Here is a 27,795-nt window from a genome sequence, read left to right on the forward strand (position 1 = left end):
CGATCGGTGGCCGCAGGGTGGCTCCCCCAGGACCGCCTAACGCGATTGATTTCAAGCCCTGGGGGAGGAGATTAGCGGGGATCGCGCATCCCTGCTTTACATATGGAGCCCCGCTCTGAGATCAGCTTGCTAACCCGCGGCTAGCAGGCTGTTATACGCGTTTTCTTTCTTTATATAGCGTTGCTATTTATGCGCAGATGGGTAAAGGGACAGCTGAGTGGAGGGGGGGAGGGGAGGAATGAAAATGATAAGAAAATAGGGAAATTTATTTAAAAAAAAAAAAAGAATAAAATTAAATAAAAAAAAATCGCAGCAGCAATCAGATGCCACTAACAGAAAGCTCTGTTGGTGGCAACAAAGAAGGGGGGGGCAGATTCATCTCTGTGCTAAGTTGTACGGCTTTGCAGCGAGCTGATAAAGCTGCAGAGCACTGAATTGTAAAAAAATGCCTGGCCACTAGGGGGGTGTAAGCCTGTGGCCGTTAAAGCGGATCCGAGATGAAAAACTAACTATAACAAGTAACTTGTCTATATATCTTATCTAAAGTTTAGATAGTTTACACAGCAAATCTGGCTGCATACAGCTTCAACAGTTTAAGATGATTCATTTCTGTGATACAATGAGCGGCCATGTTCTGCTTGTCATCATTACATAGGTAATCTGCAAATGCATCTCCACCCCTCAGCTCACTCCTCCTCCCCTCTGCCTCTGAAATCTCTGGCTAGTAACCTCCTCCTCCTGCCCAGACTGAGCTCCCATAAGCCCTTGCTACATGGGTCTGAGTGCCTTGGCGTTTTGGAGAAGCTGTGGGAGAAGCTTGTTTAGTTTATAGGGAATTAGAGTATTAAAACAAAAACAAATAAGTATTTGGCTTGAGTAATGCCCTATAAACTATATGTAAGGAACACAACTATGCAATGAGTAAAAGTTCATCTCAGATCCACTTTAAGTGGTTATAAGGAACCTGAACCAAGTAAAATTATTGAAAACAACACATGATGTACCTTAAAATGAATATACATACTTAACTCACCGTAGGTTCTTCTGAGAAGCTCACCTTTTCCTAACGATTCCTCCGGTTCTGACTAGATCTAGTCAGACTTGCCTCTCAGGAAGCTGAAAGTCTTGCAGATTCAAAAAATGTATTGAATCGGAGGGTCAATCGACCTGCAAAATCGACTAATGTATGGTCACCTTTAATCTGACATCGCCCAATTTGAGACTGATGTTGTTCAGTTTGTTTCCTTTGTACAGACTGACACTGTAGGGAAGCTTGCTGATAGATTATGGTATACAAACAGATTGTAAGGTGTGTGAGCACAGTGTGAATGTCTGTGTTTACTGCATATGCACAGCCCCAAGACCACTTAGCCCTAACACACAACTGGAAGCGGTATTGCTGCATCCTCTTTTCTTAATGTTCACATTATTCCCCATTTTCCCCAGGCTGCATATTTGTACAGTACTGTATTGCCAGCGCTGGTGCCATTCTTCTTCTCATCTTACAAATGTTATCAGGCATCAACCCGCCTGCAACCAGCCTGAAGAGAGCAGCCGACCATGGGTTTCACACTGATAGGACCACCTAATGTGATTGATTTCAAGTCCTGGGGGAGGGGATTAGCAGGGACTGCGCATCCCAGCTTAACATATGGAGCGCCGCTCTGAGATCAGCTTGCCAACCTGCGGCTAGCAGGTTGTTCGAAGAAAATACACGTTTTTTTCTTCTTTATACAGCGTTGCTATCTATGCGCAGACTGGTAAGGGGACAGCTGAGTGGCCCACAGTGTGACCTCCTCTCATAGGCTGATGCCTATGAGAGGTGATCACTGATTGGATATCGGGGGGGGGGGGGGGGGAAGGGAGACACATGCCCCACCCACTGTTTACTATAGCCAGAGTCAGCATCACGTAGGGGCCTAAAAACAGGTTTACTACAACAGAACTTTTATTATATCTAGGTTTACGATACCAGGCGTTGCTCCCTTAGACTTATAATGGAGATTGGGCGAGACCTGGAGAGGTAGTTTACTACACCCAAATATTTACTATACCCGAGTTTATTATATTGTATAACATCCTAAACTGAACCTACAAAGAAGCAGATGGCAGTATCTAAAAGGGATACTTAAGCCTGCAATAAAAAAAAAAACCCTCACCTGGGGCTCCTACCAGCCCCCTGCAGCCGTCCCGTGCCCTCGCAGTCACAATCAGATCCTCCTGTCCCCCGCCGGCTGCTACTTTTATTTTCGGCCGACAGGCTTACTGCGCCTGCGCAGGCCTGACCACGCGTCTCCTTCTACGCTTTCCAGTCCGCAATAGCGTACTGCGCAGGAGCAGGACGCTATTGCGGACAGGAACGCGAGGGAAGCTGCACGTGGCCGAGCCTGTCGGCGAAACAAAGCTAGGTGGCAGCGGGGAACTGGAGGATCTGTGAGTGACTGCGAGGGAACAGGACGGCTGCAGGGGGCTGGTAGGAGCCCCAGGTGAGTAAAACTTTTTTTTTTTATTGCAGGCTTAAAGTGAACCAGAGACAAAGCACCCTCTTGTATTTTAATATATATATATCTATCTCATTATAGCTGAGTCTATAGCAGAGCCAGAAGGGGGCAGGCTTGGGCTTGAAAAGACATCAGACACACTCACCTATAATGATTCCTGAGCAAAGCCAGACTGAATGCTCAGTCGGGGATTTTATCAGGGCTGATAACAAGCAGGCTGAGCAGTGAAGAATGAAACAGAGAGCAGGGTAGGTGTTTTCTCTAGTGTTCCCAATGATATATATGGTAAATACATAAGGGTGCTTCCTCTCTGGTTCACTTTAAGTATCCCTTTAAATGGTTACATTGATAAGGCAGAGCTCCATTTAAGTACACACAAGTATAAGCACAATGAACTCTGAAGCTGGAGATGTGTGTGTGATGGACCTTGTGATGTTGGACCTTGTGACGTTCAGACCTATAACACAATGCAGGTTCAGTTACTCGAGATTCTGTTTATTTTGGATCCACAGGGAAAGACCTTTAATATAAAAGGCTAACAAGACATATGAGCAGCAGAACTTACATCCACAATTAGAATAATTGGTCTACTTTCATCTTTTTGCGCAATTTGACGTACATCACTGTAAATACAATGATGCCCAAGACAGCGGCGAGCGTTAGGGCGAACTCCACATACAAGGCAATCATGGCGTCCTCCGTAGAGATGTCCAGCCCCAGGAAGCTGACGGTGTTGGACCTTTTATCTGCCCCCTGTGTTGTGATGACACTTGTCTGGGAGGTCCTAGTGGTGGTGCCGGTCGTGGTTGGCTCTGTCAGGAGAAACGGGAGACTTGAATAACAGTCACACTAAAGTAATGAGACGCAAAAAAATAATAAATGACAATCACATTACAAAAGGTTCACTAGCTGCAGAGAAGGGTGGAAATGTAAGTGAAGCTGAGAGTAAAGGAAGCTGTTGATCTTTGAATCCATCCATCATACTAAAAGAAACAAAAGTAGCCTTGAACAATCAAAAGGGAGGAACACAAACAAGCTAGTTCAGAGACGTCCAATTTATTAACCTTCCTGGCGGCAAACCCCGAACTAAGCCGCACAGGAGGTTTTCTCGGGCCCTGATGGGCAGATTTGCGCAATTTTTTTTTTTTTTCTGCACGCAGCTAGCACTTTGCTAGCTGCGTGAGCACACCGATCGCCGCCGGGGGGGGGGACAGATACTTAGCTAGGGAGATGGATGGTTTCTGGGTCCTATAGAGCCGTCGCGTTCCTCTCACGGTCCCTTCTTTCCAATATGCCGCCATAGGAGGCATTGGAAGTCTTCAGGAGACTCCATGCAGTGCCTACGTGAGAGAGTGTTCTAGCGTAGGCACAGTACAGAGTACGGAACCATTTGTCTTCGGGAGCACTCAGACTTCCGAAGCCTCCCACAGCAGCACAGAGCAGTGTTACGAACGAGAGAACCTTGAGGGGACAGGGAAGGCTCTATAGGATCCAGTGTCCACCCTCTCCATACTTAAGTATCTTTTTATTTGGGGGGGGGGGGTGTTACATTTATTTTAAACAACTTCTATGATAATTAATAAAGAGAGGTATGTACTCTTACCTGTCCTGAAGAATAAAAATAAGGATCGGAATGACTGGATAATAGCGTGTTTCCCCAAAAAATAAGACACTGTCTTGTATTAATTTTTGCAACAAATGATGTGCTAGGACTTATTTTCAGAGGATGTCTTATTTTGGGGGGAAACACTGGTAGTTTTTCCTATACAAAATGTATATACTGCATGCCATGCTGAAACACAAGCAGCATGCACAGAGCTTGTGGTTTGCAGATATTGTTTCTCACTTACAAGAAATTGATTCTGCTGATCATGTGGGTAAGAGTCTATTTCTTGCAGGCAGAGAACTCAGTCAGGCTCCCCAGAGCTCTGATGGGATAAGCTGTGTGTCCTGGTAAGAGGTGAAGAGCTGCTGCTGCTGCTTATCACAACAGATCAGGAGGGCTGCCTCCAACAAAAACACAAATTGCCTGACACATATACAGGACTGTAGAACTCACATTATACTGCTGCTCTCCTGTATCCAGGCTTTGTATTGAGCGTGACTTGCTGGTGTCATGTGGGCTGCTGCTAGGGCTTACAATCGGGGTATGTCTTATATTTCAAGCATGCTAGGAATTCCTGCTAGGGCTTATTCTCAGGGATGTCTTACTTTAGGGGTAACACATTTCATAGGTTAGGCATCAGCTCTGTGTGATAATTGGGTTAGGTCACAGAAATATATAAGTAACCATTACTGATATTTTACTATCTGAATTAAGTGATAGAATATCAGTAATTCTACTGATATTCTACTAGCGGCAATATCCAGCACCCTTTTTTTTCCCACATGCCTTTATTACATGTACGTGGTTTGGAGAGTACAGCCTAATGTGGATGCTTCACTCGATTTGTCCTTGAGCCAGCCTTGGTGGCTTTCTTCCTATTATTTACTGACTTGGGCTGTCAGAACTTGAAGTACCACAAACTCCCGCAGACTCACCTACAGGCCCGATCTCTGGCTGCAGACAGGGGTTAGAGATATTCCGGGGGTTGGGGAAGCCATTACACCGCACAATGGACCGGTAGTAGTTGGCTGAGTCCTTTGGTGTGCGAGGCAAAGCCGGGTCTGAGAAGTTGACGTAATACAAGCCAAAGCGTTCCGAGTAGCCAGCCGCCCATTCAAAGTTATCCATCAGGCTCCAGGCGGAGTACCCACGCAGGTTCACTCCATCCAGCCTCGCAGCTGTGCAAAGGAAACAAAACAGAAGGTTTTTAGTTTTCTTAAGGAGGAACTCCAGTTAGTGAAATTATATGTAATGTGTTAACCTCCCCAGTGTTTGACGCATGAATTTCGTACCAAAAGTGGTACAATTTTTTTAAAGGACAACTGTAGCAAGAGGGCTATGGATGCTGCCATATTTATTTTCTTTTAAGCAATGCCAGTTGCCTGGCTATCCTGCTGATCCTCTGCCTCTGATACGTTTAACCACAGCCCCTGAACAAGCATACAGCAGATCAGATGTTTCTGACAATATTGTCAGATCTGAAAAGATTAGCTGCATGCTTGTTTCAGGTATTATTCAAACACTACTGCAGCCAAATTAATCAGTAGGGCTGCCAGGCAACTGATATTGTTTTAAAAGGAAATAAATATGGCATCCTTCGTATCCCTCTCACTTCAGTTGTCCTTTAAAGTGAACCAGAGACGAAGCACCCTCATGTATTTTACCATATATATCAGTGTGAACATTAGAGAAAACACCTACCATGCTCTCTGTTTCATCCTCACTGCTAGAAGTGTCTGTTATCAGCTGTGATAAGAATCCCCGACAGAGCATTCAGTCTGGCTTTGCAGGGAATAATTATAGCTGAGTCATTATAGCAGAGCCACAAGGGAGCAGCCTTGGGCTTGAAAAGACACCAGAGAAGACAGACTCAGCTATAATCTTTCCGTAGCAAAGCTAGACTGAGTTCTCAGTCTGGGATTCTTATCAGAGGTGATAAGTCAGATTAAACAGAGAACAATGAAACAAAGAGCAGATTAGGTCCGTTTTTTGCGGACGACGGGTCGTTTGAATGACCCGTCGTTCAGTTGTTCGCCCGCTAAATCGGGCGTGTGTACAGACTGTCGTTCGCGTGATACGAGTGAGTTTGAACGAATTGCCCGGCGGATCACTCAAACTCACTCTTATCACGCGAACGACAGTCTGTACACACGCCCGATTTAGCGGGCGAACGACTGAACCAACGGGTCGTTCAATTGACCCGTCGTTCGCAAAAAGCGGACGTGTGTATGGGCCTTCTGGTTCTCTTTAAGCACTTTATATTGTAAGCTATTTTGCGGACCGCTTGCAAGTTGCAGTCTTTCTTGCAAGCTGTCCGCAAGCATGCGTACAATATAAAAAAAAAAGCAAAAAAAAAAAAAAAAGCAATGCTGAAGTCATGATTTTGCGTACACCTGACACTAGGGGGCACGCTGGGGGACATGTGTACGACATCGGGGAATAGGGTTGCTCATAGTGAGTAGAGATGTGGCGAACGGTTCCCGAACCGTGCGCCGGCGAACATCTCCAAATCCCTGGGGCTTTTACTACTTCCGGGTCGCACTGACCCGGAGTAGTACACCTGCGCTGCCCGGCCGAGCGCGTCCTAGATCGCGCTCCTGTTGCCGGGCACTTTCTACGCATGTGCGTGACGTCATGAACGTTGTCACGCACATGCGCAGAGAGTGCCCGGCAACAGGAGCACGATCTAGGACGCGCTCGGCCGGGCAGCGCAGGTGTGCAACCCGGAAGTAGTATGAGCTCCAGAGATGTTCGCCGGGCGAACAGTTCGCCGCATCTCTAATAGTGAGTAGCTACGAGTATGTAAGAGTGATATATAGGCTGCCATATTTATTTCCTTTTGAGCAATACCACTTGCCTAGCTGTCCTGTTGATCCTCTGCCTCTAATATCTTTAGCCACAGACCCTGAACAAGCATGCAGCAGATCAGGTGTTTCTGACATTGTCAGATCTGACAAGATTTGCTGCATGCTTGTTTCTGGTGTTACTCAGACACTACTGCAGCCAAATAGACCAGCAGGGCTGCCAGGCAACTGGTATTGTTTAGAAGGAAATAAATATGGCAACCTCCATATCCCTCTCACTTCAGTGGTCCATTAACCACCAAATAGCAGAACATATAAAAAAATAATCCAGGGTTTGTTAGATTGCTTATGGCATGTTTGGGGATAACTAGAGAAGCCTTTAAAGGATACCCGAAGTGACATGTAACATGATGAGATAGACATGGGTATGTACAGTGCCTTGCACACAAATAACTATGCTGTAATGCTTTATTTCTTTCTCTGCCTGAAAGAGTTAAATATCAGGTATGTAAGTGGCTGACTCAGTCCTGACTCAGACAGGAAGTGACTACAGTGTGACCCTCACTGATAAGAAATCCCAACTATAAAACATTTTCCTAGCAAAAAAAGGACTTCTGAGAGCAGGAAAGAGATAAAAAGGGTCAATAGTTCATAGATTGTAGCTCTGGCATACTTCAATGAATGTGTCATTGAGCAAAAACAATAAAACAGTTAAAACTTAAAAAGTAGATTTAAACATAAAATAACACTGGAATATCTTAAAAATTTATTTTTGGTAGAAGTAAATAGATACAATTGTTTTTCATTTGTTTATTTTTGCCTCGGGTGGCCTTTAATACATCCAGCCCTATTATACTTTTACCTGTTGGCCATCCGCCATATCTAATATGGTGATACCGGAGATTCTGGATAGAGAACCATGGATGCAGCCAAATCCATTACAGGACAGGTACGTCACATCTATGGGAGGCGGAACCCGACACACATTGGAGATTCACAGTGGACAGCTGAATAGTGACTGCGATACTGTGAAATGCAATGGATACTGGCCAGAGACTTTAATGCAAAGCCTGCATGCAGCGAGTTAGAATAACGCAATCTAGTTACAACTCAGTACTGTGAACAGGCCCACAGAATTGTATGGGCAGTGAGTTGATATGCAGAATTATTCTGCAATACAACTGAGCACTGTGAACCTAGCCCATACATTTCCCTGTATCTACAGTATCTATACCATAATGCAGCCAGGCAGAGACATCACTTGGAAAGCAATAAAAGTGAAATGATTGTGTATATCAGCGAGACATCTGTTCCCGGCTGCAATAAACCAATCACTATATGAGTTTCTTAAGGTGCGTACACACACGCACGACAGCAGCCAACGACGGGTCCGTCGGCACCTCCCGCAGGGCGGGTTTTCAGCAGACTAGTGCGTGTGTACGCACTGTCGGCGGACTGATAAGGCTGTTCCTGAACGATCTGCCCGGCGGATCATTCAGGAACAGCCTTATCAGTCCACAGACAGTGCGTACACATGCACTAGTCTGCTGAAAACTCGCCCAGTGGAAGGTGCCGATGGACCCGTCGTTGGCTGCTGTCGTGCGTGTGTACGCACCTTTATGCTACACTGACAATGCAGTGCGCTCTATACAGAAAGGAGGTCCTCGCTCCTTAACCATTTCAGCCGTGGGGATGTGAGTTTCACGTCCACGGCTGGTGCTGCTGTAGCTGCAGGGATGTGAAGCTCACGTCAGTGCTGTCTGTGGGGCCCGCAATCGCGATGGTCCCGGTGACGGGGGATTGGTGGCAGGGACAGAAGTCCCCTGAGCCAATCCGTGCATGTCCCCCAAGAATAATCACTGTGTTCATTCTTAGTTTGTGCTGCTGTCCCCCGCTTGCTCATTCCCACCGCTTCCGCAGCCGATCGTTAGATTAAAGAGACACTGAAGCGAAAAAAAAATATGATATAATTAATTGGTTGTGTACTATGAATAATTACTAGAAGTTTAGCAGCAAAGAAAATATTCCCATATTTTTATTTTCAGGTATATAGTGTTTTTTCTAACATTGCATCATTCTATAATAATATGTCCAGATTACACAACACTCAGCATTCAAAATGATTCTTTCAGAGCAGTCTGTGAACTAATGACCTCTCCTCTGGCAAAGAAAAAGTAAATAGTTCAATAACACTTGAGATAATAAAAGTCAGATAACTGCCCTCTCCACGACTTTGAAAGTCGCAGAGCTTAATTGCTTTTTTGCATAGAGATAACAACTGGAGTTTCTTAACTCTTCCTGTACTGGAAACCATTAGACTGATGTATCTGATCTTAATGTTTTATTTCTTAGCTGTACTACACATACAAATCATAATATCATAATTTTTTTTTCGCTTCAGTGTCTCTTTAATGAATGGGAACAAAGTTTCCATTCATCACTCTCCCTTTCCCTCAGGTCCACATGATCGCAGGCATCAATGAGATGCCTGTGTCACTTCCAAAGTAACACAGGCAAGCATTACTTCCTATTTAGTGTATTTATTGTACGCTAATAGAAAATAATGCTTGAGGACATCTTGTGGCCAAATAGTAAAATGACACCTACAGACTTTAGGGAATAAAAATGTTTTATTATGTATGTCAAGAGGGTATATTATTATTAAATTATGGGCTTGTAATTAGTGAAGAATGTAAAACTAAAAAAATGCACCTTTATTTATTGTCAACATACATTGTACTCGGGGGATATAATTTAAACATTGCAATAACCGGGATAAATAGGGGTAATAGAATGTGTGGATTTTAATTACAAGCTCTAAATACAATAATAACATGCGCTAGAGAATAGAAAATTTTACTTCACTATTTATTCAAATATATTTTAATTACAGTAGCATGTATTATTTTAAAACTATAATGGCCGAAAACCGGAGAGATCATGATTTTTTTTTCCTTATTATTCCCATTAAAATGCATTTAGAATAAAATAATTCTTAGCAAAATGTACCATCCAAAGAAAGCTTAATAGGTGGTGAAAAAAACAAGGTATAGATCATTTTGTTGTGATAAGTAGTGATAAAGTTATTGGCGAATGAACAGTAGTAGGAGCACTGAAATGTAAAAATTCCTCTCATCCATAAAGTTAAAACAACACGCGGGATGAAATGGTTAAAGTGTCCTCTTCTATCCCGTGTACCCCATTGTCCTCCACTGTCTCCCATGTCCTCCTAGTGTTCCACCCCCCCCCCCCCCCCAATTCCGCCAATGTCCCCCTGCATTCTCCTCTTATCCCCAGCTCCATGCCACGCTGTCCCCCGTGTCCTTTGAGTTCTCCATGCATCCTCTTCATTCCCCCAGCTCCATGCCGCTGTGTCCCCGAGCTTCAGTCACTGAGTAGCAGTGATTGGACCAATGATGGAGCTTTGGTCCTTCCCGCGAGACCATTGGCTCCAGTAGAAACACAAGTTGCCATACTTTTTCCCCTTACTTCCGCTAGGGCTTACAGTCAGGGTAGGGCTTATATTTCGAGCATGCTCGAAATTCCTGCTAGCGCTTACTTTCGGGGATGTCTTACTTTTAGGGAAACAGGGTATTTGTCATAACTATCAAACATCTCCTGATGTTATAGTTCAGGCATCTGAATGACATTTATTTATACGTCTAAATGATGATCAATGTACTGTGTAGAAGCTGCGTATTCTAACAGCTTGGCAGCATATAGGAATTTTGTATGAAGAAGGCTTATTAGTTGGAAGCTTAAATGACAACAGAAGTAAGCTGAATATGGAGGCTGCCCTATTTGTTTCCATTTAAACAATACCAGTTGCCGGGCAGCTCTGCTGATCTATTTGGCTGCAGTAGTGTCTGAATAACACCAGAAACATACATGCAGCTAATTTTGACAGATCTGACAATAATGTCAGAAACATCTGATCTGCTGCATGCTTGTTCAGTCTATGGCTAAAAGTAATACAGGCAGAAGATCAGCAGAATAGCCAGGCAACTGGTATTGCTTAAAAGGAAACACATGTGGCAGCCTCCATATCCCTCTCACTTCACTTGGCCTTTTTATTCTTTTTCTCTTTAGTCAATAAATGGTATCATTCTGATTCAAAACCTCTTGGTTTTTCTAGTGCAGATTAGAAAATGAGAGGAGTAATCTGATTGGCTGCTGTTGGAACCAACGGGGTTGGGTTAGAAGGTGAGTTTAGCAAGGCGGATTTAATGAAATTGGAGCAGCCGGCATTAGCAACCAACCCAAATCCTAGCTTCATTCAGCAGCTGAATTCTTAGTTCCACACTACCCAACTATTAACTCAACATTTGGTACCTTTCAGGGCCTCGTTGATGTAATATCTGTAGTAATGTTCTCTCCACACGTCTTGCAGGTGCGTCCCGCGTTCGGATACACCATTCTCTGTTATGTAGATGGGGGGGTTGTTAAAATCCTCTTTTATCCAGTTTAGTAATCTGCGCAGTCCAAAAGGAACTATTCTGAGCCAGATACTGCCTGAGGCCAGCCAGGTGCGGTCACTCAGCAGGTAGACGGCCCTGTGAGGAGAAAATATATGAACTATGAAGATAGATAGATCAAACAAGCACAAAGGGGGTAAGAGGCACCCAAGAGTGTATAGATCTGAGTTAAAAACAAATAAAAGAGAAAAAGGGGGAGGTGGTTTATCTCAATAACATCAAATTCATACACTGTACTGTATATAAATATATAAAAAATAAAAGCCAGGTGCAGAGACTCTGCACAAGGCTTTTCAAACCCTTTGACATGCTATTTGTCCTGAGGAAGTGGGCAGAGACCCACGAAAACTGTGCTTAAAGTGGACCTAAATTAAAAATACAAGATTTCAGAAATAAAATCTATTTTCTAAATTATAATAATAAATAGCAGCCTTTTTTCAGCTGCATGATGGCAAATGTAAAATATTTTACATTTATTGGAGAAACCCCTCCCTTCCTTTCATATTGCCGGGACAGAATCCGGCAAACTGGTGGAATAGCAAAGGAGGAATTGCTAATGGCTGCCACCTGTATAACCCTAGTTATGGAAAGAGAAGGGTGAAAAGCATGCGCTGAAATGCTCATAGGCTTTGAAGGAGTGTTTATTTATCTTTGTATGTGTCAGAGTGGTGCAACGAAATATTTTGCATTAAAAAAATGTTTGGTTTGGGTCTGCTTTAACCTCCCTAGCGTTCTGGACGAGCTAGGCTCGTCCAGAGACGCCGGAGGTGACCGCTCAGGCCCCGCTGGGCCGATTTGAATAATTTTGTTTTAAAAAACACGCAGCAAGCACTTTGCTTGCTGCGTGCCTTACCCGATCACTGCCATCCGCCGCTACCCGCCGCGATACAGCGCCCCCCCCCCAGCCGAGACCCCATGCGCTGCCTGGCCAATCAGTGCCAGGCAGCGCTGAGGGGTGGATCGGGTCTCCCTGTGACGTCACGACGTCGATGACGTCACGTCGTGCGTCACCATGGCGACGGGGGAAGCCCTCCAGGAAATCCCGTTCAGAACAGGATTTCCGGATGGGCCATTGCGCCGGCGGCGATCGGAGGGGTGGGAGGGACGCCGCAGGGAGGGGGGAATCATGTAGCTAGCGCTAGGCTAGCTACATGAAAAATAAAAAATGTGCAAAAAAAGGCCGCGGGAATCAGAACGCCAGGCAGGTTAATGGGGATCTGAGGGGGGTTTGCTAAGAATAAAAACCGCCACTTACCTGGGGCTTCTATCAGCCCCATGTAGCAGTAATGTCCCATGCTGTCCTCCTCTGATCTGCTGTTCCACGCCGCTGGCACCGGGCATTATTCGTCTGTCACGGCTGAATAATGCGCGCTGCCGTTTGCGTCATCGGAAGCTTACTGCGCAGGCGCAGTGCGAAGTTTTCTTGTAATGCGCCTGCACAGTAAGCTTTTGATGACGTGGGCGGGAGCAAGCACGGCCGCGCAGCCGCAGTTGGATGGCGTGCCGCGCTAGATCGGGACCGGCGGTGGGGAATGGCGGATCGGAGGAGGACGGCGTGGGATATTACTGCTACAGGGGGCTGATAGAAGCCCCAGGCAAGTGGCGGTTTTTATCCTTAGCAAACCCTCACAGAACCCCTTTAATAAAAATTAGTTATATTTATACAGTATATATGAATTTGTCATTATTGAGGTAAGCCACCTCCCCCTTTTTCACTTTTATTTGTTTTTAACTCCGCATTATACACTCTGGGGTGACTCTACACTCCCGACACCCAAACGTTGGCCCGCTCCTTTAATCACCAATGTAAGCACCAGCTGGAAAATGCTGCGCAAAGTCAGTCAGTACAATTACTATGGTAACCCCCCTTAGCTGGGAAGACTCTGCATAGCGTCCCCGCGTTTCACCCAGGACGCTGGCCCGTCTCTGTATGCAGTGGGGAGGATGCTAGATCACATCTCCTTCCCTTTCATCACCATGGCTAGTGGGGAGGACGCTGGATAGTGTGCGCGCGTCACCTCCCCTTTTCGCCCGAGGACGAATCAGAGGTTGAGAATCCGGGCACATGTCATCGCTTCTTCATCCCCATGGCTACGACGGGGGGGACATTGGATAGCGTGCGGGCGTCATCTCCCCTTTTCGCCCGAGGACGTAGAAAGTAGCGGTGGGGACCCAGACATGAAATTAGGCGGGCGGTAAGCGAAGCGCAGGCTGAGGAGATGAGGGAATGGACGCAGGCGGGACGGTTTTCGTGGTGTGGCGGGCCGGCCTGTGATGGCGTGACCCCGCCTCCAAATCGGCAGTGTCACGGGCAAACCGTGACACTTGTGAAGTATGTCTAACACCCTTTGTGCTTGTTTCCCTCCTTGTGAGGGCCAAGTCTGGTCACCACATGGCTAATGCCACATGTCAGGACCTTACTACTATTTTTTCAAGAGTGCTACCATCACCACCCTCTCTGGATAGCAGAGTTGAGTCGGTTTTGTACATCTCCACCTATGCAACCTCACTTTGTGAGTATTCATTTCACCTAATTTTCATTTGCAAATACTTTGGCCTCAATTCACTAAGATCATGCTGGAGATAATAAGGCAAGAGAAAACTTACCACCACACAGTGAGAGAGTTATCTTATCTCTTCACTCCTTAAATTAAATCCTCTGTGGTTAAGTTACCTCCTCTGTAGTTATTTTCACACACAGTTAATTAACAGGCTGTCTTTACCTATAGAATTCTGTTTATTTTAAGAATTGACGAGTTAGCTTTAAGGTACATACACACGCACTAACGCCGGCAATGACGGGTCCATCGGACCCTCCCCTGGGTGGACGTTCAGCCAACAGTAGCAAGTGTGTACGCGCTGTCGGCGAACTGATAAGGCTGTTTCTGAATGATCCGCTGAGCAGCGGTAGTGCACGGTGTGTACGCAGTTTAAGGTTTGCCTGAGGTAAAATGTTTCCTGAATACTACATGCCTTATCACCATGGTAATAACTCTAAAAACGTTATTAAAGAGCGGAGATCAGCTTAGTGAATTGAGGCTTTTGTGACATACTGCAGCATTGTTTTTGTGTTTTCTTCTTAGGGTTCGCGAACATGCAAACTTCCGTGAACCGCAATAGACTTCAATGGGGAGGCGAACTTTGAAAACTAGAAACATTTATGCTGGCCACAAAAGTGATGGAAAAGATATTTCAAGGGGTCTAACACCTGGAGGGGGGCATGGCGGAGTGGGATACACGCCAAAACTCACCGGGAAAAATCAGGATTTGACGCACAGCAGCATTTTAAGGGCAGAAATCACATTTTATTGCTAAATTGGAGGCCTAAAGTGCTTTAAAACATCTTGCATGTGTATACATCAATCGGGGAGTGTAATTAGTGTACTGCTTCACACGGACAGACCAAACTCACTGTGTAACGCACCGCACACAGCTGTTTGTGTAGTGACGGCCGTGCTGGACTGGTGCGCACCATGGCGAGAGTGCAGGACATGGCGGTTTTCAAGCCCATATGGTCGGTGACTGAGTGTCCAGCTGATCGAATTTGGTCTGTCCACAATAAAGCAACGACCTTATTATCTATCTTCTTGGGTCAGGTGTGCCCCCCAACCCCAACACACTCATATAGCCGGCAGTCATTGCTTCATTGTGATACACAAGCCCTTCACAGCGGCAAGGTAATGATCATGAAGGGGAATTGACACATGTACATGCCTTTTGTTTTGTTGATGCAGCTGCAGTGCAGCCAGAAAAATTAGGCAGGCATGTACACGCACCAGAAAAATTATTATAGCAGCCGCTGCTAGCAGCGGCCTTAAAAATTCAGGAATTTGCCTGGAGTCTTGGTGGACCCTGTTGGTGGTGGCGGAGAAGGCAGTCAAGCGGCCTGCAGGCAGAGATGCTGTGTGGGGAGTGGGGACCGACTTAGTCTTGGGACAGGCAGCCAGTCACACGGCCTGCAGGCAGAAATGCTGTGTGTGGGGACTGACTTAGTCTTCGGTTGTGCAGTAGCCCTCCGGGATCCATGCCTCATTCATTTTGATAAAGGTTAGGTACTGAACACTTTTGTGACTTAGGCGACTTCTCTTCTCAGTGACAATGCCTCCAGCTGCGCTGCTGGTCCTTTCTGACAGGACGCTTGAGGCAGGGCAAGGCAGAAGTTGGATGGCAAATTGTGACAACTCTGGCCACAGGTCAAATCTGCGCACCCAGTAGTCCAAGCGTTCATCGCTGCTCACAGTGTCTACATCCACACATAAAGCCAGGTAGTCGGTTACCTGCCGGTCGAGGCGTTGGTGGAGGGTGGATCTGAAAGCACCTAGGCGAGGCGTTGGACTAAAGAATGTCCGCATGTCCGACATCACCATGAGATCGCTAGAGCGTCCTGTCCTTGCCTGCGTGGACATGGGAGAAGGTTTACTGCCAGTGGTACCGTTATTTCATTGTGCTGTGACATCACCCTTAAATGCACTGTAAAGCATAGTTGCCAGCTTGTTCTTCATGTGCAGCATCCTTTTGCCTTCAGGTGAGTTGGTAACATGTCCGCCACTTTGTGCCTATACCGAGGGTCTAGTAGTGTGGCCACCGAGTCAGGTAAGTTCTCCTCCTCCCCCCAGCCATGAACAATACCACGGGAGCGTTGAGCAGCACAAGCCCCCTGCGACGCCTGCTGCGGTTGTTCTTCTGCTGCCTCCTCAAAAAAAAACAAAAAAAAAAAAAAAAACCTTCCTCATCATCTGACTCCTCTTCCCCACATGACTCTTCCTCCTCCTCCCTCCTCTGTGCTGCGGCAGGTGTTGAGGAAACATCTGGTTCTGATGAGAATTGATCCCACAACTCTTCTTCCTGTAAAAATATCTGGCATTCCGGATAGATTCCGATCGGATTTTTCAGTCGAAAGAAAAAAAAGTTTTTGATTTTTTCGGGAGATCCAATCATTTTTATCGAATTGCCGTAAAATCGGATCATTTTATTGTATCGTGTGTGGCCACCTTAAGGCAGCACTGTACTGGGGTCAGCTGTGTCACTCAGCTGTCCCCTACAGAGGCTGATTGGCTGGTGGGGGAAGGGAGGGTAGTAAAAAAAAAAAGCACACTTTTATTAAAAAATAAAAGAAATAAATATTTAGAATAAAAGAAATAAACATCCTGGGAGCGATCACAGCCCACCAACAGAAAGCTCCGTTGGTGGGCAGAAAAGGGGGGGGAATCACTTGTGTGCTGAGTTGTGCGGCCCTGCAGCGAGCCCTTCAAGCTGCATTGGGCTTAATTGTAAAAAATAGCCTAGTCATTAACGGGGTTTAAGACTGTGGTCCTCAACCTGTGAGGAATAAAACCTCCTCTAGGGGATACTCACCTCTGGAGGGGGAAGCCTCTGGATCCTAAAGGGGCTTCACCTGTCATTCATCGCAGACTCCTTCCACTCTTGGGACCCCCAGACACAGGCAAACAAAAATAATCCAGCAGTAGCTTCTTTCCCCTTGGGCTACAGCGGAAATAGCCAAGGTCAATCTACGATCAGGTCACTCTACTGCGCAGGCACAGATGGCTCATGCCTGCGCAGTAAAGCGGACCTGATTGGGTTCAGCTATTTCCGCCCGTCAAAAAGCGGATTTTCGGGGGGAGCCTGCGCTGGATCGGGGTTATGCAGGAGGACTAGAAGACATTTCTTTTTGTATCCACAAGAAACTTCAAACTGTTCAAATGAGGCTACAGAAAGGCCCAGACACTATGTACAGATCATCCTCTTGCTCTAGTCAGCAAAACCAAAACCCACATCAAGCAGATGTCATCTGTTTTAGTGTCAGGCTGAAGGTGTGCATGTTCTTTAAAATCCTTGGGTACGGATCAGGCCCAGATTTATCTGACATGAGCCTATAGGCACAGATATCCTGGCACCTTAGATGTTGCCCTCCATGAACCAACAAACCCCCACCAAACTGCACGGCAATAGAGATGGCCCGAATGGTTCGCACGCGAACTTCAGTGGTTCGCGTTCGAGGTGAACCACAACCGCGAACTATATGCGAGTTCAACTTGCCTCCTATACTACATCATTAGGGTCAACTTTGACCCTCTACATCACAGTCAGCAGACACAGGGTAGCCAATCAGGCTACACTCCCTCCTGGAGACCCCCCCCTTATAAATGCAGGCAGCGTCAGCCATTTCACTCACTCGTGTGGCTGCAGTAATTAGAGAACCTGCTGACATAGGGAAAGCTTAGTTAGGCTCTTGTGTTTGGCTTGTTAGGTTCTCCTTCTTGCTGATTCTTATTGTTAGAAAGCATTCCTCATCCTCAACAGTGTGTGTGTGTGTGTGTGTGTGTGTGTGTGTGTGTGTGTGTGTGTGTGTGTGTGTGTGTGTGTGTGTGTGTGTGTGTGTGTGTGTGTGTGTGTGTGTGTGTGTGTGTGTGTGTGTGTGTGTGTGTGTGTGTGTGTGTGTGTGTGTGTGCGTGTGTGCGTGTGTGCGCGTGTGCGTGCGTGTGTGCGTGTGTGCGCGTGTGCGCGTGTGCGTGCGTGTGTGCGTGTGTGTGTGTGTGTGTGTGTTGTCCCACAGACACTTGTGTTGCATATACAGCCCTGTCAATCAGTTGCAGCTGCTGGACCTTGGCCCCTTGGTAATTCCTACTGTGCCACTGCCAGGCCCAGCACATTCAGTGACTACCTGTGTGTGACAGCTGCACATTTGTAATACCAATCACTGCATACCTACCTGTTCAGTGCACCTACCTACCTACCTACACAGTGTTATATACCACCAGTCACTGCACCTGTTCACAATCACTGCATACCCACCTGTTAAGTGCACCTACCTACCTACCTACACAGTATTATATACCACCAGTCACTGCACCTGTTCACGGTACCTGTGTGTGTGACAGCTGCACATTTGTAATACCAGTCACTGCATACCTGTTCAGTGCACCTGTGTGACTGCACGCTATTTTATATACCAGTCCGTGCATTACTGTTAACTGCACCTGTGTAACCGCACATTGTTGTACCAGCAATCACTGCAACCTTTTCACTGCACCTGTGTAACCGCACATTGTATTAGTCAAGGCAGTGCAAACCCTTCATTTCATCCCCCCAATATGGACAAAACAAGAGGCAGAGCCAGAGGCAGGCCACCTGGCAGGTCTGTTCTAGGATGCGCTGTCGTGATTTTGTGTGGCCCTCGACCAAAGTACAGTGTTCAGAAGATGGCACGTGCCATCAACCCCCAATATTGTCAGGACGTAGTTGATTATTAAACACAGAACACCTCATCTTCCTCAGCTTTCGCTCGGAAGCGTGACATATCTTTCTCCTCCTGCTCTGATTCTGGCACCCCACTTAACACTCCGTCAGCAGCCATCACCAAAGTGCCATCATCCCAGGGCTCAGCGGTGTGGAAATTTATGTGTGTCTGCCTCAGATGAGAGCAATACCATCTGTACTCTCTGCCACCGAAAACTGAGCCGTGGAAAGACCAAGACCTGCGTAGGGACAACTACCTTACGAAGGAACATGATTACAAAGCACAAACTGCAATGGGATGACCACCTGAGGAAAAGCAGCACACAAAAGCAAAGCCACACAATGCAGTGGAATATACCAGGCCGCAATTATTTCTCAAAAAAGGCGATACCCAAACTGATGTTGAAAGGCAAGTGGTGACATCTCTGGCACACAGCGTTGGGTCAAGGGTCCATCTGACCACGGATGCCTGGTCTGCAAAGCACGGTCAGGCCTGCCCGAAAACTAAGTCAGTCCCCACACACAGCATCTCTGCCTTCACGCCGTGTGACTGCCTGCCCCAAGACTAGGTCGGTCCCAACACAACATCTTTGCCTGCAGGCTGCTTGACTGCCTTCTCCGCCACCACCCACAGGGTCCAGGACTCCAGGCGGATTCCTGATTTTTTAAGGCCACTGCTAGCAACGGCCGCTATAATGATTTTTCTGGTGCGTGTACATGCCTGCCTAACTTTTATGGCTGCACTGCAGCTGCAACAACAAAACAAAAGGCATGTACATGTGTCAGTTCCCCTTCGTTATCATCACCTTGCCGCTGTGAAGGGGCTTGCGTATCACAATGAAGCAATGACCGCCGGCTATATGAGTGTGTTGGGGTTGGGGGGCACACCTGACCCAAGAAGATAAAAAAAGTTGTTGCTTCTTTGTGGACAGACCAAATTCAGTCAGCTGGAAAGTCACTGTTGTTCTGTTCTGTCATTGAGCTACCTCAGCCCGGCGACCATATGGGCTTGAAAACAGCTATCGCCTGCACTCTGGCCATGGTGCGCACCAGTCCAGCACGGCCGTCACTACACAAACAGCTGTTTGCGGTGCGTTACACAGTGAGTTTGGTCTGTCAGTGTGAAGCAGTACACTAATTACACTCCCTGATTGATGTATACACATGCAAGATGTTTTAAAGTGGATCCGAGATGAAAAACTAACTATAACAAGTAACTTGTCTATATATCGTATCTAAAGTTTAGATAGTTTACACAGCAAATATAGCTGCAAACAGCTTTAATAGAAAATGATTATTTCTTCCTGTGATACAATGACAGCAGCCATGTTGTTTGTAAACATTACACAGAAGCAAGCTTATCTGTATCTTGATCACTAAGCCTGTGAAAAAAAACCTAATCCCCCCCTCCTCCCTCCTCCCCTCTGCCTCTGAAATCAATGGCTAGTAACACCTCCTCCTCCTCCTGCCCAGACTGAGCTCCCATGAGGCCTTGCTACTGCCAAGGCTCTCTGAAAACCTGTGGGCGTGGTTTATTTAGTTTATATGGAATTAGAGTATTAAAACAAAAACAAAAAAGTATTTGGCTTGAGGAATTCCCTATAAACAATAGGAGTAAAAGTTCACCTCGGATCCACTTTAAAGCCCTTTAGGCCTCCAATTTAGCATGCAATGTGATTACTGCCCTTAAAACGCTGATGTGCGTCAAATCCAGATTTTTCCTTGAGACTTTTGGTGTGTATCCCACTCCGCCATGCAAAAACTCAGATGTTAGACCCCTTGAAACATCTTTTCCATCACTTTTGTGGTCAGCATAAATGTTTGTAGTTTTCAAAGTTCGCCTCCCCATTGAAGTCTATTGCGATTCGCGAAAGTTCGCGCAAACCAAACTTTTTGCAGAGGTTCGCGTTCGAGGTTCGTGAACCGAAAATCGGAGGTTCGAGCCATCTCTACACAGCAAGTGTGCTGGCTGTCCCAGCTGTCACTTTTCCCTTTGCTTGTCATAGGTAGCTACAGGTGCCCCTTGGTATTACGTAGCAAGACGTACCATCAATATTAAAGAGAACCCGAGGTGTGTTTAAAGAATGTTATCTGCATACAGAGGCTGGATCTGCCTATACAGCCCAGCCTCTGTTGCTATCCCAAACCCCACTAAGGATGAGGCTGTGTTTACATCTGTAGTGTCAGTCTCAGCTGCCCAATCAGCAGGGAGGGAAGGGATGCAGGCGGGGACTGGAGTTCTGCAGGAGGCGGGGAGAGCAGCAGACTGACACTATAGACATAAACACAGTCAGCTTTGACAAGCTGTTTGTCAGCAGCGTGGCTGTGATTTATGAGTGATTGCAGAGTGCATGGGGACCTTAGGGGGGTTTGGGATAGCAACAGAGGCTGGGCTGTATAGGCAGATCCAGCTTCTGTATGCAGATAAAATTCTTCAAACCCACCTCGGGTTCTCTTTAAGAAGCAAGAGGTGCCCCCAAGTATTAGGTAGCTAGAGGTGCCCCTGACTGAAGGGAGATCTTGTCAGTGGAATGCTGAGAGCTGGGTAAGTAACCTCTCATTTACACTCTCATCAGGACACTGTATAGGGAAGGAGGGGGGGGGGGGTGCTCAGAGAGGGGATTGAGCCCCCTTACCCCCATCAGGCGCCTGTAGGCACGTGCCTACAGTGCCTTATGGTAAATCCGGCCCTGGTAAGGATAACAAAACAGCCGTATATGTTGATGATAAATGGTGTCAAAGGCCCCATTCCTTTCTGATAGCTGTTGAAGTCTGTTAGAAAGGGTCTCTGTCACCCCTTTTGGGAACACTTTTTCTTCTCTGTCCAAAATGTGCACCTTGCTATCTTCAGCAGAATATGACTCATGCTTCTGTTTCAACCTCCCCACACATTTCAAGCACGATACACAACGAGCTGACATCTGCATACTGATTGTGAATTTGCTTACCTGTCCCCTTCATAGGCCTGATAATGTAACTCATAGATGGCTTGCCCTGCAAGGACGGTTGTGTAGTGGTTGAGGCCAAAAAAGTCATACGTCCCTTTAATCCTTTGCTTCTCCTGTTCTGTAAATTCCGGCAGCCTGAAAGAAAACAGTAAAATAATTTCATGAATAAAATGTTTAAGTGAACTGAGCAGCATTTTTAGCACCCAGAGCATATCAACGGCACATTAAAAATGCATGCTAACAGTGTGGCTCATTACTAAAAAAAATCCATTCTACTACTTCTTATTACATTTTACTGTTTGTTAGAGGCTTTCATTATCCTACTTTCACAGCATGCCGTCCACAGAAAGAGCAGGTAGTTAAGGACTGCCTGAATTAGCTGTAGCAATAAGCTAGGAACAAAAGCTATCATCGGCAGGGGAAGGGGGGGTAGGATACTGTTCTTTAAACAGTTTAGAGAAGTCACACTTGATTCACACCTTCCCCTGCATAAATAAGGGCAGAGGGAAGGGGAAACGGGGAGATGGCAACTCCTACAGCTAATAGAAACCAGGACAAACGGCAGGAAAAAAAGCTGCTTGGATCCTTTTAAAGCGGTTTAAAACCCTGACATAATATTCAATAAAAACATGTTTTCCTACTTTTTATATGCCATACGGTTATCATATTTGCATTTGTGCATAAGTATTATTATTCATTTAGAAGTTATAGGTTCCCAAAAGTACAGTTTTTTTGCTTTGTGAGCTGACTTCGCATTTGATTAATAACTGGTATTATTCATTGCTGTTTTGCAGGGAGACAAGCTTTCAGTGTCTCTCTGTCTCCAGCAGCTTCTGCGCAGTCATAGAATGTGTCACATTCCTCACTTGATACATTTAAAGAGAATCTGTACTCTAATATTCTTACAATAAAAAGCATACCATTCTATTCATTATTTTCTCCTGTGCCCCTCTGTGCTGTTTCTGCCACTCTCTGCTGCAATCCTGGCTTGTAATTAACAGTTTTAGGCAGTGTTTACAAACAAACTAACCAGCTTCTAATAGGCTCAGCTAAGCATAGTGTGTGAGTCATTCAGGGTATGCAGGGGGCCTGCAGAGGGTGTGTATCGCTTCTACCAATCACAAGCAGCCCTGCACATTCCACACAATCAAGCTTTAGCCCGACAAACAGGACAGAGGAAAGATACATTGATTTATTACAGAGACAGTGCAGTTAGGAAAGACTGCAGTAAGCCAGAGCAGATTAGAACAGGCATAGGAACTTATAGGATAGAAGAACTAAGGCTGAAAAATTTGTTACAGAGTCTCTTTAAGTAAACACAGGATAACATTATCTAAAGTTCGGATGGGTCCACATTTCACTACACTGAACTGTCAAGCTCTGTGTGTAACCCTTCGAATGCTGGTCTAGTAAAAAACAAATGCTGGTTGCATATAATATGCTGTAAATAATGTTTTAGAGCAAAGATGAAATGCAGGGTTATATTCCGCTGTTTAACTCTGGCTGTGATCAATAGACACTATGGCCTTGATTTTTGAGCTCCATGACAGAAGTCCGACTTAAATCCAGGGCTGCACGCTACACGCGGTCATGCAGCCTAGCGTGCCTCCCTTAGTTGCACACATTGGTTACATAGCAATTAGCAACGCACGCTCCTTCAAATGCGATACTTCACAGCAGCGGCCGGCATTTCAACTAACACGCGTTGCTATTCAAGCAACGTGCGTAAATAAGGAATGCACCCTACACCGCACAAACTCGTGTAGCGTGCAGCCCTGGATTTAAGTCATGCTTCTGTCATGGAGCTTGCGCTGCTATAGCAACGCAGCTTCTTGAATCAAGGCCATTTTGTGCAGAATATTGATCTCATTCACACAGCTGCTAGCTTTGTATGTACTGCCCAATGCAGTGCCAGGCTATGAGGGCATTAACTGTGTGTTGCTGCCCCCCTCCCCCCCTTAACATCCCCAACGTCTTATGGAATCAATGAAGCAAAGAATGGGCACGTGCAATCAATATTCAATTCAATATTCCATTGTAATATCGATTTTATAGATTTTATTACATTTAAGAAAAAAAATGTTTGATTATTTTTGTAAATAGTTAATTGTATAACTCCAACTGGGGCCCCAAGCTCCTCAGTTATGCCCTGGATGGCAGCCATATTGCTCACCTGCTTTCAGGCAGCCCCCAGGCCAGACTCCTCTCGCGCACTTGTGACTTCATGATCTCAGGGTAATCACCTGTTTTGAAAATCGGGTATCCGAACCAACCCATGAAAAACTGCGGTGAACAGTAAAAACAGGCAAAGCAGTTAATGGAGCACAATTGTCCAAATGATGAAATATTTTATAATACAGACACATCTCATTTATCCCCTCCCCCCTTCCCCCATCTGTTAATATAAACTGTGTTACCACTACTGCTATAGGGTTAGATAGCCACAGCTACCTGGCTCCCACCTCTAAAGGTGCCCATCATCTGACATGCCAAGCACCTAGTTCTTTAAAGCGGATCCGAGATGAAAAACTAACTATAACAAGTAACTTGTCTATATATCTTATCTAAAGTTTAGATAGTTTACACAGCAAATCTAGCTGCAAACAGCTTTAATAGAATATGATTGATTATTCCTGTGATACAATGACAGCAGCCATGTTGTTTGTAAACATTACACAGAGACAGGCTTATCTGCATCTTGAGCAAAAAAACCTAATCCCCCCTCCTCCCCTCTGCCTCTGAAATCTCTGGCTAGTAATACCTCCCCCTCCTCCTGCCCAGACTGAGCTCCCATGAGCCCTTGCTACTGTCTGAAAGTGCCTTGGCTCTCTGAAAACCTGAGGGTGTGGCTTCTTTAGTTTATAGGGATTTAGAGTATTACAACAAAAACAAAAAAGTATTTGGCTTGAGGAATGCCCTATAAACAAAAGGAAAGGAACACAATTATGCAATGAGTAAAAGTTCATCTCGGATCCACTTTAAGGAAAAGATCAATAATGTGAGCGTTCAAGATCGATTAAACCCATTAGCTTCTAATACAAGGCTACCTGAATAAACTCATTGAAAATTCGATTGTTCACTAAAAACTGAACCATTACTGGGCATCTTAAGGCCAGTTTAACATTACAAACTGAACCATTACAGGGCACCTTAAAGAACTTTGCTAAATGTAAGTAAACAGAGGCGTTGCTAGCCCCAAAGATCAGTGGCACCTGCCCCGTATCTATTCTGGGGTGCCCTGGATGTCCCCCAGGCAGTCAGCTGTGGTGCCTCAATGGCGGGCATGCTGGGAGCTGTGGTGCATCAATCAGGGGTAATCTGGGTGCCTCTATGTGGGCATACTGGGTACTGTGATGCCTTTATGGGGCCATGCTGGGATCTGTGGTTCTTCTATGGGGGTATGCTAAGAGTTGTAGTGCTTCAATGGGAGGGAGGTCCGTGGGAGTAAGGGGGAGGGGTCCACTAGAAGGTCGGGGAATGCTATAGGGGAACTGCCAGATAACCTGGCCAAGCCCGCCCAGCAGAAAGCCAGACCAGAAGCCAAGTAACTCTGCCTATAAGTGACACTGTCTATTTATGTGATATGTTTTTTTTTTTTTTTTTTTTTTTTTTTTGTATTAATGGACAGGAGGCTTCATCCAACATTTTGCTGGGCCGGCCTACTTGGACCACTGTTAAGTTCTTGTAAATTTGGCTCCACCTATGACCACACCCACATTCTGGTACGTGGCCACACCCATTTTACAACTGGAGTGCCCAAAAGTGCCCCGGATCTCTTAGGATCCTAGCAACACCCCTGTAAGTAAATGAATAAAATTGCTTATATTTTCTGGTATTCATTTATAAATTATTTAGACAGTGTTTGCACATTGTAAAATCTTTCCTCTTTACATTCTTAAAGAGAAGGTTCAGGGACTGTATAACAAAAAAATAAAAATCCAAATCCACAAACCTGTGGCTTCCTCCAGCCCGTGTCAGGCAGGAGGTGCCTTCGGCGCCGCTCCGCAGGCTCCCGGTGGTCTCCGGTGGCGAGCCCGACCTGGCCAGGCCGGCTGCCAGGTCGGGCTTCTTCTGCGCTCTAAAGTGCGTGTCACTCGTGCGCGCTGACGTCATCGGACGTCCTCCGGGCTGTACTGCGCAGGCTCAGAACTACTGCGCCTGCGCAGTACAGCCCGGAGGACGTCCGATGAAGTCAGAGCGCACCAGTGAGATTGGAGCGCAGAAGAAGCCCAACCTGGCAACCGGCCTGGCCAGGTCGGGCTCGCCACCGGAGACCACCGGGATCCTGCGGAGCGGCGCCGAGGGCACCTCCTGCCTGCCATGGGCTGGAGGAAGCCCCAGGTAAGTGGATTTGGATTTTTTTTTTTTTTTTTTTTTTTTTTTTTTTTTTTACAGTCCCTGAACCTTCCCTTTAAGTTTCTCACAGGTGGTGTCATCTTTATTTCTGGCAAGGTGCATCACTGCGGAATGTTTGTTTTGTGTTTGTGTTTTTATAATCGCTCCCATTCACTTTAATTAAAATCGCTGTAAAAATCATGGGAAAAACCGATGTGATTTTCACGTACACGATCGCAAAATTGCGTCAATTTTTCTACGTTTTTACTGCGATTTTAATGAAAGTGAATGGGAGCAATTATAAAAACCACTAATCAATCGCAAAACGCTCAGAAAAGCGATTCTAGCGTGAATGGGCCAAGAGAGGCTTTAGCCTCGGGGCGCAGTGTAGGAGGGGGGCGCACTCAGCTCAGCAATCATTCCCCTATTGAGTTTGAAGCAGAGAGAAATAAAAAAGGGATACATGGCAGTGACTGCAAGCCAGATAACTAGGGATTAAGGTGTTGGGGGCCCTGGGGCACCTCTTAGTCTAATAGCAATCAGTGTGTGATGGCTGGGGTGGGAGGGATGGAGGGGCGCACTTTGGTGTCCCAGCCTTGGGTGCCGGAGGACCTTGTCCCTGCTCTGAGTGCCAGTGAGGCAAGCATGCACGAAATGATGGGGAAACCTGGGAATCTCAGTGACATACTACCGGTCCAGCAGGAAGTACATCACTAGGCAAGGGGCGGTGAGCGGCGTGCAGGAGGGGGAGGCGCTATGCATATGACCCTGTTGACCCACTCTGCCGCAGGGTCATATGGGTGTGGTTTTGTGTGTTGTGGTGCGATGCTCCAGGGGCAGGGTGGGGCATCACACCGCAAACGCACATTTCAAGTGTAAACTCCGGCCTCAAACATCCATTAAAGCTGATTGAACTCAAGGAATGGGAATACTACGCAAAGAGAGTCCTTAATAAAGTACAGTATATTGGGGTGGACTCGATTATTTTTCATACTCCGATACTTTCGCTCCGTATAGTTCCCATAATATACATCTTGCAACCAAGACTTTTCTCACTTGTATGTAGGCACAGTAACACAGAGCCTCGTTTCTCCTGATCTGATGTAGTAGTCCTACCGTAATTATCCTAGCTAGGGCAGTGTCAGGAGCTTTCCAAGGTGCTGGACTAGTGCTGACAACTGACAAGGGATGGTCAATCATTCTGATGCCAAATGTATACTGATTTTATGCAAGCTGCTATAGAATCCTTATTTCACGCATAACAATATCCCAATCAGACGTCACATACCAGCAAGTATCTCCGTGCTGCATCTATATGCTCCTGTCTGTATTCATTGATGGGTTCGGCCCAATCGCAGTTGAGGGTGATGGAGATAAGACCTCCCTGAGTGGCTCTGTACTTGTCATTATACAGATGCCAGACTTCAGCGTGAGCCTTTAATAGGTTATGTCCCACTATGTACACTCCGGTCCCAGGAGAGTAGATGCCTGGCGGCAACAGGAAAATCAAGTCACATGATCTACCGGAGTCCAACACAGTGCAAAATGCATAAGTCATCGACACACCCACATTGTATTTCTTGCTTTGCCATGGGGTACCGATCCCTGCAGGAGGACAGAGCAGTAACGACTCTGTACATATGCATCATCAGAAGGCGCCATTTGTGTTCCATCCTGACAAGTTACTGTCTGTACCCCTATTTTATTGCCTGAGGAAGCGGGCTACGCCTGCGAAACGTGTTGCATTTGTTTGGAGAGTATACAATAAATTTGTTTGTTCGAATTGACAGTTATCGTGTCTGCTTCATGGAGGTAAGTCCACCGCTGCCTGCCAAGCATTTTTAAAGTTTTTAGATCTTTTTATCCTGCTGGCACCTCTGTTCTTCT

The 27,795-nt window shown here is 46.1% G+C and overlaps 1 protein-coding gene across 1 annotated transcript in view; it reads right to left on the reverse strand.

Annotated features, from left to right (window-relative positions):
- Positions 1-2,980: 2,980 nt before the first annotated feature.
- Positions 2,981-27,795, reverse strand: part of LOC137525869 (lactase/phlorizin hydrolase-like) — a 54,759-nt gene continuing 29,944 nt past the window's right edge. The window contains exons 7-12 of the mRNA XM_068247083.1: positions 27,197-27,396; positions 23,747-23,856; positions 21,574-21,708; positions 11,244-11,464; positions 5,043-5,285; positions 2,981-3,313 (exon numbers count right to left, since the gene is read on the reverse strand). Of these exons, the coding sequence (XP_068103184.1) occupies positions 3,075-3,313; positions 5,043-5,285; positions 11,244-11,464; positions 21,574-21,708; positions 23,747-23,856; positions 27,197-27,396 (1,148 nt within the window). The 3' untranslated portion in view covers positions 2,981-3,074. The remainder of the gene's footprint in view (positions 3,314-5,042; positions 5,286-11,243; positions 11,465-21,573; positions 21,709-23,746; positions 23,857-27,196; positions 27,397-27,795) is intronic.

This window comes from Hyperolius riggenbachi, chromosome 7, assembly GCF_040937935.1.
Source record: "Hyperolius riggenbachi isolate aHypRig1 chromosome 7, aHypRig1.pri, whole genome shotgun sequence".
Classification (NCBI taxonomy): domain Eukaryota; kingdom Metazoa; phylum Chordata; class Amphibia; order Anura; family Hyperoliidae; genus Hyperolius; species Hyperolius riggenbachi.